This window comes from Trachemys scripta, chromosome 15 (genome assembly GCF_013100865.1).
Source record: "Trachemys scripta elegans isolate TJP31775 chromosome 15, CAS_Tse_1.0, whole genome shotgun sequence".
NCBI lineage: Eukaryota > Metazoa > Chordata > Testudines > Emydidae > Trachemys > Trachemys scripta.
This window is the reverse complement of record NC_048312.1, coordinates 7844967-7861558: the sequence shown is the minus strand read 5'-3', so window position 1 is coordinate 7861558 and position 16592 is coordinate 7844967. Positions and strand designations below refer to the sequence as shown.

The 16592-nt window shown below is 43.0% G+C and overlaps 1 protein-coding gene across 9 annotated transcripts in view; it reads left to right on the top strand.

Moving 5' to 3' along the window:
• Positions 1–16592, top strand: part of PITPNM2 (phosphatidylinositol transfer protein membrane associated 2) — a 205022-nt gene that overhangs the window by 121518 nt on the left and 66912 nt on the right. For all 9 annotated transcript variants that reach the window (XM_034791626.1, XM_034791625.1, XM_034791623.1 and 6 more), the window contains 3 exons: positions 6993–7207; positions 8214–8335; positions 10092–10325. In XM_034791626.1, the coding sequence (XP_034647517.1) occupies positions 6993–7207; positions 8214–8335; positions 10092–10325 (571 nt within the window). The remainder of the gene's footprint in view (positions 1–6992; positions 7208–8213; positions 8336–10091; positions 10326–16592) is intronic.

The following is a 16592-nucleotide window of genomic DNA, read 5'->3' as shown; positions in this document are numbered from 1 at the left end:
GGTGTGAATTAGCCAGAGTCACTTTAGAGCTGTTATTCCAGACTCTGGGCTATAGTAGTTGGCTGTGGTGCTCTACAAGCCCCACTACCCAGGCGTTTTGGCTGTTTGATCTATGCAGCTCATGGATTCGCTGGCCATACCTCTTGTTTACCACCAACCCTTCTCCAGGGTGCCATAAAGGGGATCACAACAAGGAATACTCTGTGGCATGTGGGGGGGGGCATAACATGTCTGCGTCCCCCCATGGCCCACCATCTTCCATGCAGTGCTTCCATTGCACACCTATGCCAGAGGTAGCAAGGTCGACCTGTAAAATAGTAAATCCTGATCTGTGCACAGTTACAGTGTCCAGCTAGATTTACAATGGTCACCCATAAGCTGTTTTAATGACTCCACATAAAACACACAGTCACAGTTGGCAGGAGGCTTTTCCTCTGGGATAATGTTTGTAAGGAGAAAACAGAACGAGTTAATGGAAACAAAAGGAATTGGAAATGATATCGTATCAGAACAATGCTTAGCTTTTCAGAACAAGTAGATCTCAAAACGTTTTACAAAGGAGGTCAGTATAATTAGCCCCATTTTAAAGACAGGGAAACTGAGGCACAGAGAGGGGAAGTGACTTAGCCAGGGTCTGCCAGTAGACCAGTGGAAAGTGCCCCTGCTTGGACTCAAGCTAGCCTGATGACCACTGGACGTGGAGCCCAACCTTCCTAAAGGCATTCTCCCCCATTTTCCAGGCAGCAACTTCCCCTGAGCACCTATGCAGCAGAAGAGAGAACCCTCTTTCACCCGTGACCAGGCTGTGCCATCGCCCAATGCCACCTGTCCCATCACCCTTAAAAACCAGTTCAGTCACCTTGAAGAACTAAATGATTTTACATCATTGTTGGCAGTCTTATAGGCATAGGCGCTAACACCAAGGGTGCTCCGGGGCTGGAACACCCATGGGGATAAAATGATGGGTGCTAAGCACCTACCGGCAGCCCCCTATCAGCTTCTCCCCAACCCCTCAGCACCTCCCGTCTGCCAGTGGGCCCCACCAATCAGTGCCTCCCCCTCCCTACCACTCCTCCCACCCACCACAATCACTTGTTTCGTGGCATGCAGGAAGCTTGGGGGTGGGGGGAGGGGAGAGGAGCGAGGATGTGGCGCACTTGGGGGAGGGGGTGGAACTGGGTGGGAAGAGACAGAGTGGGGGAAGAAAGGGGCAGGGCCTGGGTTAGAGCCGGGGGTCGAGCACCCCCTGACACTTTGGAAAATCGGCACCTGTGCTTATAGGTATTTCCTATTGCAAGTACAGGGGAGCATAGACAATAACAATGCAGATGCTAATGCAACTATTTATTTGTCTATGACAAAACCAGACGGTATTACAGGGTCACCATTGTACCAACCATACAACACAAACCAGACAATTTATTCTAACGCCAAGTCAATTGTGACAAAGTAACTTAATTGCAAAGAAAAAGTAGAGAATTTTGATCTTGGCTGTGTATTGTGATGATCGCGGTATCATTGGACTCCAAAGCAGAAAGGGATTGTTGTTCATGTTGGGTCCATTCTTGACAAACTCTCTGTCACTAATTAGCTGTTTCTGAATCTAAGAAAATGACTCTGCTTTTCAGTAACATGTTTATAAACCATCCTGGAGCTAACTTCACACCTGGTGTCACTATAGAATGATTCCAGGCATGGATCTGGCCCCACTGTTTATAAGCAACTTGTTGCTTGGTGGAGTAAGACCAGTGAAACTGGTCGCTGGACAATCTCAAATGTAAGAGATTTCTTCCTGGCAGAGAATCAACAGTTTTTGAATCACGACATTTATAGATGCTTAGGATACTCAGCAGAAACATTTCCCGCGAAAGGCATGCAAATTACTTCCAGGGAATTGTTAATTTTGTCTGATAAGGAGGGAGAGGCCTTTTTTACAAGGAGCTGATAAAGCATAGCAGATAGCAGCTTTTTAAGTGAAGGCTCTGTACAGCTTACATGGGTATAACGTATGTCGCTCGGGGTGTGAATAAGCCATCCCGCCTTAGTTATGTACGTTACAGCAACGTAAGCATCAGCGTGGACAGTGCTATGTCCGCGGAAAAGTTTCTCATGCTGACATGGCAACCACTGCTTGCGGGGGCTGGAATAATTAAGTCGATGGGAGAGCTCTCTCCCGTTGGCTTAAAGCATCTGCCCTAGTAATGCTACAGCGGCGCAGCTGCACGCTCTGTAGTGTAGCCATAGCCTGAGTCTCTAACCCTAAGAGTGGTGGAGACAATCTTGAAAACCTAAGAGCGACAAGGTGGGTGAGGTAATATCTTTTATGGGTAGGGTGACCCTACGTCCCATTTTGGCCATGACAGACCGCTTTTTCAGCTCTGTCCTGCCCGTCCCTACTTTTTTGCCAAAACTGGGCATTTGTCACAGCTGCAAGGCAGAGTGGAGCACAGCGGCTGATGCCCAGGGGTCAGCTGAAGGCAGTGCTGCCCGCCAGTAGGCAAGCAGAGAAATTGGCTGCGGGCGGGCAGCACTGCCTTCAGAGCTGACCCCTCCCCCCCCCCCCGGCCGGTGTGGTGCTCGGGTGGTACGCCCCAAGCCCAGTAATAAAAAATAAGGGTTGGGAAAAGTTTCCTGATCTCCACAGTGACCAGAGTTCTGTTTGGGGCTCACATGAGGAAACATGTTGGCTGGGAAGTATCCAAGATCTTCTCTTTCACCAGATTGGGGGGAGGCGGGGGGAAGTGGGGAGGACAGCTTGGGCGAACCCTGGGCTGTCCTGTTTTTACTTTAAGAAATATCGTCATCTTATTTATGGGACCAACTTCTGTTAGTGAGAGAGAAGCTTTTGAGCCACAGAGAACTCTTCACCTATACTGAAAACATGAGCACAGTTCAACCGAGACATTGATTCCTGCCTGTGTTTGCAGGGAGCCTGAAACAGTAGCTCTGGGAGGTGGGGGCTGCCCCATTTGCCTCAGTGGGCTAGCAACTCAGATGTCCGGTGATGCTATTTTAAATGTCACCATTGTTAGCTATTTCACTGCTGTTGACGTAAGTGGGGGGGAGAAGGAGGGTCACAGATCTGCACAGTGTACTCTGAGTGGAGTCTCATTTCATTGATTGGTGTTTGGGAGAGGAGCACCATTCACACACGCACACCCTGCCCCTATCTGAGCCATGGAGCCACCATGTCAGAGGGGAGGAGCAGAGGTTGGGTACATTTGAGACCCACCAAGGGGGAGCAAATATTTCAGAGCCCAGCAAGGCACCTGCAAGCCCTCTGTCAACCAGCCCTTTACCCAGCCTTCCAAGCAGTGAGGGACAAGGCTGTGCTGCTGGTGGGTATGGGGCCAGGTGGCTTCCTTTCTGGCTAACGGCAGCTGTAAGCATGAGGACTAGAAACATAACTCTCTTTAAATGCTCTGGGAGCTGGGGCCCTTGGTACATGCCAGTTGTGCCTGCTTTGCCTTAATCCAGCCTGCCCAAGGGTGATTCTGAACCCAGCAAGGGAGGAGCCCAGCGGAGCCTGCGTGATCATATTTTGAATATCTGTGCAATGGGCTGTGAGTGGCATGTCACTGTGGCTTGCCTAGTGGGTGGAGCTTGGGAGAATACAGCCGCTTTTCTCCCAGTTCAAGCCCTGCAGAAGTTCATGCCATTTATATAGACAGTAAATACAATATGAGAAAGCAAAGCTCTTCTGCTATGATGACAGCTGGGCCTGATTCCATCCTGTCTCAAACTTGCTCCATGGTAGGCAGTTGGTATTTTATGAAAGAAAATGACCTGCTGTGCAGGGCACCTATAGACAATCCTTTACTGCAGCACAACTTTCTGATCCATTCGATGGGAGTCTCATCTGAGTAAGAAATGCAGATGTTGGGCCTCCAAGGTTGTAACTTGGGCCAGCAAAGTGGTTGGCCCACTGGATAGCTCTCTCAAAGACGATAAGGGACATGAGAAACTTTTAGCAGAAAGTCAAAAGTGGAGATATTGTGCTCAGACTTAACTCGATTATAGCCATGATATAAAGTGTATGGAATTACATGCTTTTATCAAGAATAAAGCCTAGATTTCTTTCCCCTTCCCCCACCCATCTTGGTATCAGCTATGGTTATAAAAACAGGCCACATAAATCATCAGCATTTCAGTATCCAAATCCAATGCGAGTGTTTGTCTGCAAATCTCCACACACAGTTACTGTTTGTGTGAGTTATAATAGGCTTGATCCTGGGTGCTGATTTCAGTGAGAACTGAGGGTGCTCACTCAGGCTATTTCATGTTTCAGCCGAGAGCAGGGAGCTGTTATCTGATTTTGAGTTCTTGGAGACTTTATCATCTCTAGTGGTAGGTCTCAAGGCAGCCAATGCAGGGTTTTACATGGTGTGATTTGGCACTAAATATGTCATCCATGTTTCCCCTGCTTCTTCAGATTTCCATGTATTACTGCCATGTAATGAAACTCTAGGGCACCATAATTTGTATCAGCTCTTCAGACCAGATGCTCTACTAGGGTGACCAGACAGCAAGTGTGGAAAAATCGGGACAGGGTGGGGGGTAATAGGTACCTATAGAAGAAAAAGCTCCAAATATCGGGACTGTCCCTATAAAATAGGAACATCTGGTCACCCTATGCTCTACTATTATTCTGTCTGACACATTCACCATGCCTGCTGGGTTGCTGCCTTTTCTTAGACCTGCTATGTTATGAAATTACAAAATGTTCAGGTCATCAAGATTATTGAATGTTATTGTCATAAATATTTGGACAGGACTTGGCCACAGCTTACATAAGCACTGAAAGACCGTAACTTGTTTTAAGAGGATGTGTGTTTAATGAACAGCAAGTTCAGTGCTCTCTCTATAAATTATTTTTACAATGTGCTTATCTAAACTGCATATCACAATTTACAAAAAACAAGACCCAAAACATTTTTATATTTAGATTTTTTTGTCTTTTATCGGGGGGAGAGGGGGAGATTTAAAATGCTTCGAGAATTGGTTTGAAAGTAAATAGCTCTTCTTTGCTGGTTGTTTTGTCCTCAAACACAGACTCTGATCTTCTGCTTTTTATTAATCACTTTTTGTTAAACCATGTTTCCTTTCATGTTGTTTTTCTGCCAAAAAGAAAGGGTCAGTATTGCAGTATCTTTTACAGTCAATTTGTACTACTAATTCCAATTTGTTAATTTCCAAAGTGCTATCCTTTCCAATGCACTTTACAAAACAAAAAAAGAAAATGTGTCAGGTGTGCTGAAATACTGAAGTCCCTGCGTTATCCTACCCACTGCAGCATGTGTGTTAGAAGTGCACAAACATTTTGGACATCTCTGCCTTTCTTTGCAGGCATTGAACTTAGGTTTTCTTATTAAAGAAATGCTGCCAAGGTTTGGGACAGTTCTCAACATAAGCCGGGATATGGAAGCTGCCAGAGGGTGCTGTGTGCATTCTGGCGAATTTAATATATTTTTTCTATAAATATCTTAATTATCAGAGTGTAGTCTTCAGGCTGTTCTTAAAGAGTTGTCTCTTGCCAGATCATTAAAGGAAAATGCCACTAAATGCTACATTTCTGCCTATATATTGCATTGTGATGTTGCAGCTAATATTTGTTGATTAGTCACTCTGATGTAACAATGCAAAAATACATGTCAAAGCAGGCAAAACCCAATTCCTGCTACTTCTGGTAATGTAAAAGGTTATGTGGTGTGGTCTGATCAATTCAGATCTGAATCCAGACTTCAGAGTTTATGAATGCAAAGCTTTGATTCAGCCTATTATATATATATATATATAGGGGAGTTGCCTGTGACATTTGGGTTTGGATCTTGATTTAACTTCTTCACAGTTCCCAGGCTGTCCTGCACTAGAGTTTTGGCCTGAGTCGGTGTCTAATAGATCATACCTGCTTTGGTCAGTGGATAAATAAGATGACCCAGTAGGTCTCTTCCCTTTATAATCTCTCTGATTCTGGGGGTAGCATGTGGTAATATGAGACCATTGGGTGACTCTGCAGCGAGGAAGTTCTGTGCAGGAATGGTGTCCCTAGCCTCCGTTTGTCAGAAACTGTGACTGAGTGACAGGTGTGACAAAGTTCCTTCTCTATCTTGGTGGGTCCTGTGCTTATTGGTGGATTTTCTTGCCTCAGAGATTCACCATGTGGGTTGGGGAACAGCCCAGAGACCTTCCCCTCTGGTAGAACCCATAGTCCAGGTCAATTGGGAGGTTTGGGGGAAACCCAGTCCCACCCTCTGCTCTGGGTTCCAGCCCAGGGCCCTGTGGACTGCAGCTGTCTAGAGTGCCTCCTGGAACAGATGCACAACAGCTACAGTTCCCTGGGCTCCTTCCCCATGGCCTCCTCCCAACACCTTCTTTATCCTCACCACAGGACCACCTTCTTGGTGTCTGTTAACGCTTATACTCCTCAATCCTCTAGCAGTACATCCTCTCACTCCCAGCTCCTTACACCCACACCACAAGCTGAAGTGAGCTCCTTTTTAAAACCCAGGTGCCCTGATTATCCTGCCTTAATTGATTCTAGCAGCTTCTTGATTGGCTGCAGGTGTTCTAATCAGCCTGTCTGCCTTAATTGTTTCCAGAAAGTTCCTGATTGTTCTGGAACCTTCCCTGTTACCTTCCCCAGGGAAAAGAGACCTACTTAATCTGGGGCTAATATATCTGCCTTCTATCACTCTCCTGTAACCATCTGGCCTGACCCTGTCACACAGGGGATGGATCACTTGATGATTGCCTGTTCTGTTTATTCCCTCTGGGGCACCTAGCACTGGTCACTGTCAGAAGACAGGATACTGGGCTAGATGGACTTTTTTGTCTGACCCAGAAGGGCCATTCTTATGTGTTGGTGGTTAGTGGCTGTTGTTGAATATCAGTCAGTTCATGTAGGGGAAATGCCATCTCTCATGTTAATGTGCTTTGAGCAAGTGGTATGTAAAATGTGTATGAGTAAAAACAGTGGTGTCTTTTCCTTTCAGAAAAAGAGCAGAGAAGAGACATGTGGCGAAGGCAGTGGAGTGGAGATCCTGGAGAATAGGCCATACACGGATGGACCTGGTGGCATTGGGCAGTATACCCATAAAGTGTACCATATTGGTATGCATATACCCAGTTGGTTTCGGTCTATCCTGCCAAAGGCAGCTTTAAGAGTTGAAGAGGAGTCATGGAATGCATATCCTTACACAAGGACAAGGTACTATTCCATGTAGCCCTCCCTAGATTTTGAAAGGAACTGAATATCACTTTACTTGCCATGACTGAGTCACAATGACATCTCTTGTGTTTCCATGAACATTCTTTAGGGAAACATTGGAGCCAAGTCCTGAAATCCTTACTCAGTCCTCAGAGATTTGTGTGAGCAGGCTGTGTGAGGACTTCAGGATTTGGCCCATTGTCTAAAAGTGTAAGCCCAGTTGTGCACCAAAGTGTGGAAAATCATTAATGTTTTACACAGAGTCTTGTGTGTCACACTGCATGTTCCACTAATTGTTGCAAATATCTGATAGTTAATTTAGATTATATTTAAATGTATGTGAAGATGGCAAGGTCAGCATGTCAAACACTGCCTAGTAAAAATGAAATTGGATTTGCATCCCGACCCTGTTCTAGGTTGGAGAGTTGGAGAAGTGGGAGAGAGAGAGATTTAAGGATAAAAATAAAAATAATAGATACTTTGGAGGTTCTCAGATATTAACATGCTGAGGGCTTTATTATTATTACTGATTATTTTATTGATTATGTATTTGTTAATTTAAAAAAAATAAATAAAAACTCTACTAGGTGTAGGGTTAATCCCCAAAAGGGAAGAGCCAAATACTCCATGAGTCCCCCTAGGGACTTTGGCATTGCCATTCACTGTATTTGGAAGGCATTCAGATATTAGCGTGATGGGCAGTAGTCACTTTTAGCCTAATATCAGAGATAATCTGTGGTCTTGGAGTCTTAGTGTAGCGAGCATTCCCATATAAACCATGTCCTGAGGCCACGCTCTGGCCTTAAGAACAAAATGTTAACACAGCAAAATCACTGGCTCCTTTTTTGTACATGCAGATTGCATCTTAAATGGTATTTAAAGCAAAACATGAGCGAGAAATGGCCTGGATTCGCAACCGGTATTTAGGTGTCTGTTATGAAAGCACTTCTCTCCTCCATCAAGTCTAATAGGCTTTAGTCTAAGCTTCATTACTCTTCTCTTCCAGGTATACGTGTCCTTTTGTGGAGAAATTCTCTATTGATATTGAAACGTATTATAAAGCCGATCCAGGGGATCATGTCAATGTATTCAACCTTTCTCCTGCAGAAAAAAGACAGACAATTCTTGGTGAATATCACTTTTCCCCTCACTTTTTCTTCTATCCTGCCTATTGATTGCGACACAGAAGTTTTTATAGTAATTTTTCTTAGGGGAAGAAGCATTGTCTAATGGTTACAAAAAAAGAACTGGTAACTAGGAGCTCTGTTCCTGGCCCTGCTGCAGACTATGTGTGATGCTAGGCAAATCACTTAATTTTTTCCATCTGTCTCCATTTTTCCAACTGTAAATGGGGCTAATACTTTCCTGCCTCATTTGGATTCTGTGAGGACTAAGCCTTCTTAAAGGGCTTTGAGATACCGGATAGAGCTATCAAAGGGGAAAGTATTGCTATTTTTAAATAATTTTATAATAATTCATTTTCCTTGTATGGGAAAACATTGTTCCTGTTTAAACTTTCAAAACCCTCATATGAAGGATCTTCCCCCTTTCTCCCCAGTACCATCTCAGCACTGGCCAACATTTCAGCATTAAATTCCCATTTGCAACCTTTTGGGCAGATCAGTTTATTGAGCCTTACAAAGGACTTCAATGTGAAGAAGGCAAAAGGCATTTTGTGAAAAGGCCGAAAATGGCAAGTGTCATCCTGATTCCTGCCGCTTGTATTTCCTCTTGGCCAGTCCCTATGGGATAAGCAGTAGACCCATTGTGTTGGAGTTAGTGCTGGCTATTATAGTTACACACCATTAAAGCATCACTTGCTTATGAAACTACTGACACTCTCATGGATTGATTTGAGTTTTGCCTGGCCTTCTTTTAGGGACTGTGAGATTAGCAAGCACAGTATCCCAGTGATGGGAAGAAGGACACCTAGTGGTTGCTGTACCTTTTTTCTTAGCAACTCCTGAAATGCTGCCTATCAGTGGGCAAAGATAGTATCTAAGGTGCAATTTTACTGTGTTTAATTTCTGTAGGCTTGAAATTTTTTGTTATTTTCAGCCTGGATTAGTGTGTTCTCATCACTGAATGTCAGACCTTCCTGATCAGCCTTTATGTACTAAATTGACTCTATATAAGAATGATTTGAGTCATTTTCCTTCATACAGAATTTATTGAAAGGCCTGTCAATTCTGAGGGAATAACTGAGATATATAACCGCTTCAGATGGAAGTTTAGATGCCTCTAACAATGTTTTCTGATCTCAGGATTATTTACAGACCTTTTAGGATGCATTCATTAGTTCAGCTACAGTTGCTTGGTCCCCCTTATCACAAAAGTATTCATTAAATAATTTTTAGACTTCAAAGAAAGAAAATTCAGGTTACATATTACATATAGCACAACATCAGCAAATGAGAAGTAAACCAGTAACATCACTGTGATGTTCTGCAATGGTACCATATTCAGTGGCTAGTCTCTGTTCTATGATATTATTAGAAAAAAACTGTTGAATTGTAAGCTTCTAAATTTAGGCAGAGCTACAGCATTGTGGTGGCATGAGAGGAGCTGAAGGGTGAAATATACAAAAACTCTTTTTACAGCTGAAAAGATGTAACAGATCTGCCAAAATACCCTCGGTTTACAAAATCTTTGGGCAAAATATCCATTTGCTAAGACTGTACACGTGAGTTCTCCAGGCATTGTCAACATCCCTGTCTAGCAGAATTGTATAAACAGTTTAAATATCAATTGTTTAAGGGAAAATACAAAGGAGCTAAATTGCTTTAATGTTTCTGATAGACACCAAAGCGATTTTTAAAAGTGTTATTTTATAGTTATGCAGAAAGAGAAAACCTTTAAAAAACGTTGTGTTTTCTGCCTTTAGATCCTATTGATATTGTTAAAGATCCTATCCCACCACATGAATACAAGTCAGAAGAGGATCCAAAGGTTTATAAATCTGTGAAGACTAAAAGAGGGCCATTGTCCGAGGACTGGATTGAGGGGTACAAGAACAACCCTGGGAAATATCCCATCATGTGTGCATATAAACTGTGCAAAGTGGAGTTCAGATACTGGGGGATGCAGTCCAAAATCGAGAGATTTATCCACGACGTTGGTGAGTAACTATAGTCTTGTACGTGCTGTCAAAATTTTAACATTGTTTTTAGCATTTCTGAGTCAGAGTGCAGCAGCATGTTACATAAACAGTATGTGCCCAGTTTTCATGTGTGGATGCCTTAAGAGGTCACTGGGCTACTCAGATTAACACTTGGCCCAGAATCCTGTGCATATAACATAAGAGATGCCCTTAAAAGAGATTTTTGACAGGGCCATGCAGGATGGCTGTGGGACTGCCCAGAATACTCAGCATCATTCCCGTTGTTTGCAGTCAGACTGTGTGTGGACCCTAACCATGTTTGGTCATAGCTGTATCCTGGAAAATGTTGGGCAGGGCCTTAATCCTCTGCAAAAAGGATTCATCTGTCACAAATCTAACCAACACTTTCAAAGGTCTGTTGGTTTTCCTTAGAGTGGGCCAAATCCTCAGGTGCCTCCCAAACGCAAGTAAATGGGCCTTGCAGAGGAGCCTGCCACAGGGCTCAGTGGAAGGGGGTGGGGAATCTCCACTCTGCCCCACACTTTCAGAACTGCTCTCTCTCTCAGGCCTCCTTGCTTCCCTTCTGAGTGGGAGGAGGGTTGGCCAGGGGCTCTGCATAGTCACAAATCTCTCAGTCCTCAATGATGCACCACTGAAGACTCTCTGTCCTCTTGTGATTATAATTAAATGTGGTTCAGTGCAATTCTCAGCTACAGTAAAGGTACCACACTGATTAGCATGTGCATTCTTGCGTCGGTGCCTCTAAAGGAGGCCAGCTTGTGTTTTTGTCAGAGGACTAGCTAAATGGATGCTGTACATGGCGGGACGATGGCAGCAGCGTTGGTAATAATTTGTGCTTCGGCTTTGCAAAAAATCTGTAACATAATTGAGACAGTTTTTGCGCCACGCCACAATAGGCAGGATGTACGACTGGTCTGAAAAGAGATTAAATGGTTCCTTAAAACAGTGAAATCTGCCAAGTGTCCTTCCCAAGAATCCAGGCTATAGGGGACCCTACTACATAGGGGGCCTAGAAGGTTGCTTGCTCAGAACATGCACATTCAATTATCTAGAAATGTTGTACTGATTAGATGCATTATCATTAAGTACAGAGTGATGGCACTGATGCGTGTTAAATAAGGCTGTTGGTCATCAGTTGCAGTGCTAACTAAATGGCCAGTGCAGCCCCATAATTTCTTCTTTCTAGTAGGGATTCTGTGGTTTTACTGATGTTTCCAGTCACTGTAGGGTCTCAAATGCCAAGTTTTAGCACTTTGACAGTGAATTGTGAACGCATTGATACTGATTAACACTGCTTTCTAACCTCTCATCTGCATTAGAAAATTGCAAAGCTAATGCAAAAACAATCAAACCCGCCTCTACCTGCTACTGAGCCATTCCAGTTGTATCTCATTTGCAGGTACACTTTCAGATGGGTCATTTTCCCTCCTTGCTTTCCAGCTGCTCTAGTTTTGATTGGATTGAATTTCCCTGGGTTTGCCTGCTGGGGACAATTACTGGGACTTGCACCATAGGGAGTAGGTGGAATAAGGTAATCCATTTGGAAAATACATATCTCACTTTTTCTTCCAACAGCTGATCTCAAATTTTAGACCCTTCATTAGTTTGTCTGTATAGAGTAGGAGGCACTTCAGTTTGTGCTAGATGAAGTGAAGACATGATGCCTTTAAAGGTTTAGAGATTTGGTTCAGTTTGGGTGAACATCCTGTAATTTATTTGCTTATCCAAACTGTCCAAAACTTTGAGTCTGCAAAATCATGCCTTGTGAGAACAGGTTTTCTTGCAGGAGTTTGGAACTTCCCATCTCTGCCCAAACCCATACGTGCTGATGCTCCCAAAAACGGGGGTGGGGGGTGGGTGGGGAAAAACAGAAACAGGATTCACCATTTAAAATTATTCATTTATTGAGGCTCAGAAGTTTAATTTGCTTTGGGTCTCAGTTTGTGGCAACAATTGGGGATAGTCTTACATTAGCGCAAGATAATTCAGTTGGGGGATCCACCACAGGTTTTTATAATGAGCCCAGTCTAGGCTGGGAGAGAGCTGTGGGAGTCTGCTGAGTGCCAAGTGGCTACCCAGGCAATGCAGAGGTGGTAAATGACACTTACAGTTAAGTACCTCGTGTTAAGTCAAATTTCAGTGTTCTTTTAAGAGTTCCCAGCTACCTCAAACAAAACTGTACTAAACCCCAGCTCTTGCTTACTTTAAAATTCTGTGTAAAAACGTGCTAAATTCTTGGCTTAGAGAAGGTGGGAAGTAGAGGGCAGTGAATGTGTGCATGCTAACCAGCAGATGTCTCAGAAATTATATGTGTGAGTGCTGGGAAAAAGGATAGATAATCCAAGATTTTAGTAATTACACTAAAACACAATCATTAAAATGGAAATGAAGATGCCAGATGTAATGTCCTAATTCAAATGTATATACTGAAAGCCCTTGGATTCCATTAAGTAATGACATCCAGCTTCTATTCACACTACATTTTCCTACGTTATCTGCACAGTCGTTCCTTCCTATTGGCAAAGCTTCTTTGACTTGATTCTGCCCGCTCATACAGAATGACGGTGGTACTGCTTACAATAGTTAGCATTGGTCCCGTTGTTTGTAATCATACTGTGTTTTCCATATTAGTTATCTCAGGAGCACTGTTACAGTCCATTCACTAGCCTCAGTAGCAGGTATCGAGTGCTCTGCTAGAGCCATTTTGGTTTTACTTTGTCCATAACCCGAGGCTCTTGGCCAGTCTTTCAGTCTGGTGAGGACGAATTGTTCCTCTCTGACAGGCCGTACTATAGATGGCTCTTACACTATAGCAAACCCCCTCAGTATATTGGGGAAATGAGTTAATTTCATCTCTGTCACAAAACATGGCAACAAAATAAAATGAGCCCTTTTTATCTGGAAAATGAAGAGGAAGTATATGGCCCTTTCAATTATTCATAAATAGGATTGGCAGAATTGTTTTTTTTTTCATGATTTCAACTGATAGTATCAATGTTTATATTTAAGCATTTTTTATCAATTTACATTTTCATTGTGTGAAATTATGGGAGGTGTCAGACAGTAGTGTGGGGCCAAACAGCAATGGTTTAATGTCTGAGGATGTTGAGATTCAAAACATTAAAGCTTTATAACTGTTAAAACACAAATTGTCAACATCACAAGTCAAAATAAATATCCTTAAACCAAACGCTAATAACTTCTCAAGCAGCATTTTTCTTTCTTTGCCTATCTGTAAAATATGATTATTATCGATGGAAATATTGTTCATTGGTTTGCTTGTGTTGGGTGAAATTGACGTTTACTGACATTTAGCAATAAAAATGTAATCTTTCCAATCCTTTTCATAAAGGAGCTTTGCATAAGTTAAATTGTGGTCTCTTGGAAAGATGGCTCTTGTATATTTCCTAAAAGACTTCATTCAGTCTCTTGTTAATCCAGCTGTTGCAGTGAGCCATATCATCTGATTGTCTGCCACTCAGGCTCCTTACCGCTGTGTTTTATTGATATAAATTATGCCTCTTTGATCTGAAGTAACTTTAAGTTGCATAAAATAGGAGAGGTCTTTGAAGCAGAGTCAGAAAATTGAATGAAGAGTGGAAATTAAAAGTTGGGTATTTGTGGGAGATGGATAGCCTTGCTTAACAGCCCTGGATGCAATACTTGCCATGTAGGAGAGAGTCTCCCTGGTGTTAATATGTTCCCTTGGTACTGGTAACAGTTTGGAGGATGTGCTTGTTGTCTCAGGCCAAATTGGTAATAGCAAAATCACAATGTAGAAGTAAACTCAATTTCGTAGGAGGGTTTAAACTGTACTCAGACCTCGCACTTCTCTTGTGTTTTTCTCTGAGGACCTTTTTTCATCCCAAATTCCCTATTGTCCTCATTTTACAGATGGGGAAGCTTACGCATGGAACAGTAAAGTGACTTGTCCATGGTCAACAGATTAGCAGCAGAACTGGGAGTGGAATGCAGGAGTTCAGACTCCTAATTCTCTGCACTATGGAGTTATTTAGACTGTGTTCAGTAATGACGTACAATAGAAAGTTCGGGGAAAGAGTTGAAAGAGAAGAAAACATTAGTTTAGTTAAAAATAGGAAAATTATAATATGTGGTTGACTTACTAAGAGGCTAGATAAGGAAGGGAATGGCTGTGAGAGAGACCGTTGAAATGTTCTCAGTCTCTGATTGAACATAGAAGTCATTTGTTAACTAATTGGACAGTCGCTCTGTTATCTGACATCTTGAGACATTCACTGAAAATGTGGGCTATTAATCTAGGCTAGGTCTACACTATGGGGGGGGGGTCGACCTAAGATACGCAACTTCAGCTACGTGAATAGCGTAGCTGAAGTTGCGTATTTTAGGTTAATTTACCTGGCTGTGAGGACAGCGGTGAGTCAACTACTGCTGCGCCGTCGTCGACTCCGCTTCCGCCTCTTGCCGTGGTGGATTTCCAGAGTCGACGGCAGAGCCATCTGGGTTTGATTTTATCGCATCTTCTCTAGACGCGATAAGTCGATCCCCAATAGATCGATTGCTACCCGCCGATCCGGCGGGTAGTGAAGACGTGCCCCTAGTCTGCTGTGCTAATTGAATGTGCTTTGGATTGAACCCCAAAGAGTTTGTTTACATTAATGATGCACAATGTTGTACAAGTTTAGGATTTTTGCCATTCCCACTCAGTTGGTACCCTTTGTACATGGGTTATATTTCTTTTGTTTTTCTTAAACAAATCAGTGATGATGTATCTTAAGACTATATATTGCAGATGATGTGTATGCTAGTGCTGATAACTTGAGAATTTTCTGGATAAGTCCGTATTTTTCTGAGAAGTTTTGTGTCACTTAAATTTTCTCTGTAAAGTACTCATCTAGTAATGTCTTATCCAATGCCCATTTAAGTCTATGGAAGGGCTCCCATATATTGGCCAGCCCTTACAGCTTGATATGTACAAGTGTTGGCATCTCCGCTAAGCTTGTGTTTTAATAGATTGCAGCTGGAGGATCAGACATAACCATGTCATTTTGCTTTGTGAGTAGCCTAAATAAGGGAAACGGGGGGCGGGGGGGAAATAAACACACAACTTCAGGGTTACATTTTATCAGAAATGTTCAAGCAACTAGAACTGTTCGGACAAGGTTATGGTATCTGTTATGGCTATCAAGGAAATAACGTGCCCACACAAGGGAAATCAGACGTCCTTTATCTGCAGCCAGGAAATTGCAAGTGTGTTATAAAATGCTTGGGACGTGTCACTCTTGTGTGTAAAAACAACTGCCCAGATATACTTAGATTCTGCAGTGTTTTTATATTATACTTGGATTGTATTTGTGGTTTTACTTAAATAGAAAAAGCAAACCCTGACCTATGAAGAGAGATCTTTAGCCACAGACAGAGCCCTCCAATGGCTCCACACTGGTTGAATTCTAGAAGTATTATTATAATTTGACTGTAACAGAGTTAGCTGGGATGACAAGCTTGAAAGACAAGTGATTAAACGTCCACCGCCTGCTGATAATCACAAGGGATGATCTGTCCTAAAACAGTGGAAAATATTACAATTAAATCAACACAGAGATACTAGTCTTTTCTTCACTCAAAAGTACGGCAATATTATTTGTTTTAATCAAAATGTTGCACTCCCTGGAGAGTTAATAAAACCACACTAACTATTATTAGTATGTAGGCTGAAGAGGTATTTGGTGCTTATCCATAAAGAGACTGTTCCTGCATTTCTTTCATAGGCCGAATTCACATTGACTTTAGTGGGTGTCTTGCCTGCATAAGGACAAATAGGGTTGTGCTCATTCCATAAATGAAGGTGAGAACCGGAATGAGACAAGCCAGGGCTTTGTGACAATTTGTTCTCTCTAAATTTCTCAAGATGAAAATCAATTCTGATTCTCCCTTACTATTCGTCTTTTTTATGAGAAAGAGAGAGCTCTTTGGGAGACTACATGGTAGCACTAGCTTTTCTTCATGTTATTGGACCAGTCTGTTGCATTCCAATCTACGGATATGTCTATATTGAGACTGGGAGAGTGCTTCCCAGCTTGACTAGACAGGATCAAGCTCCCATGCAGGGCCAGCTCTAGCATTTTTGCCGCCCCAAGCACCAAAACAAAAACAAAAACCCGTGATCGGCGGCAGCTCTACCACCGCTTTATTCTACAGTGGCAATTCGGCGGCAGGTCCTTCGCTCCGAGAGGGAGTGATGGCCCCGCCACCGAATGGCCGGACGTGCCGCCCCCCTCTTCATTG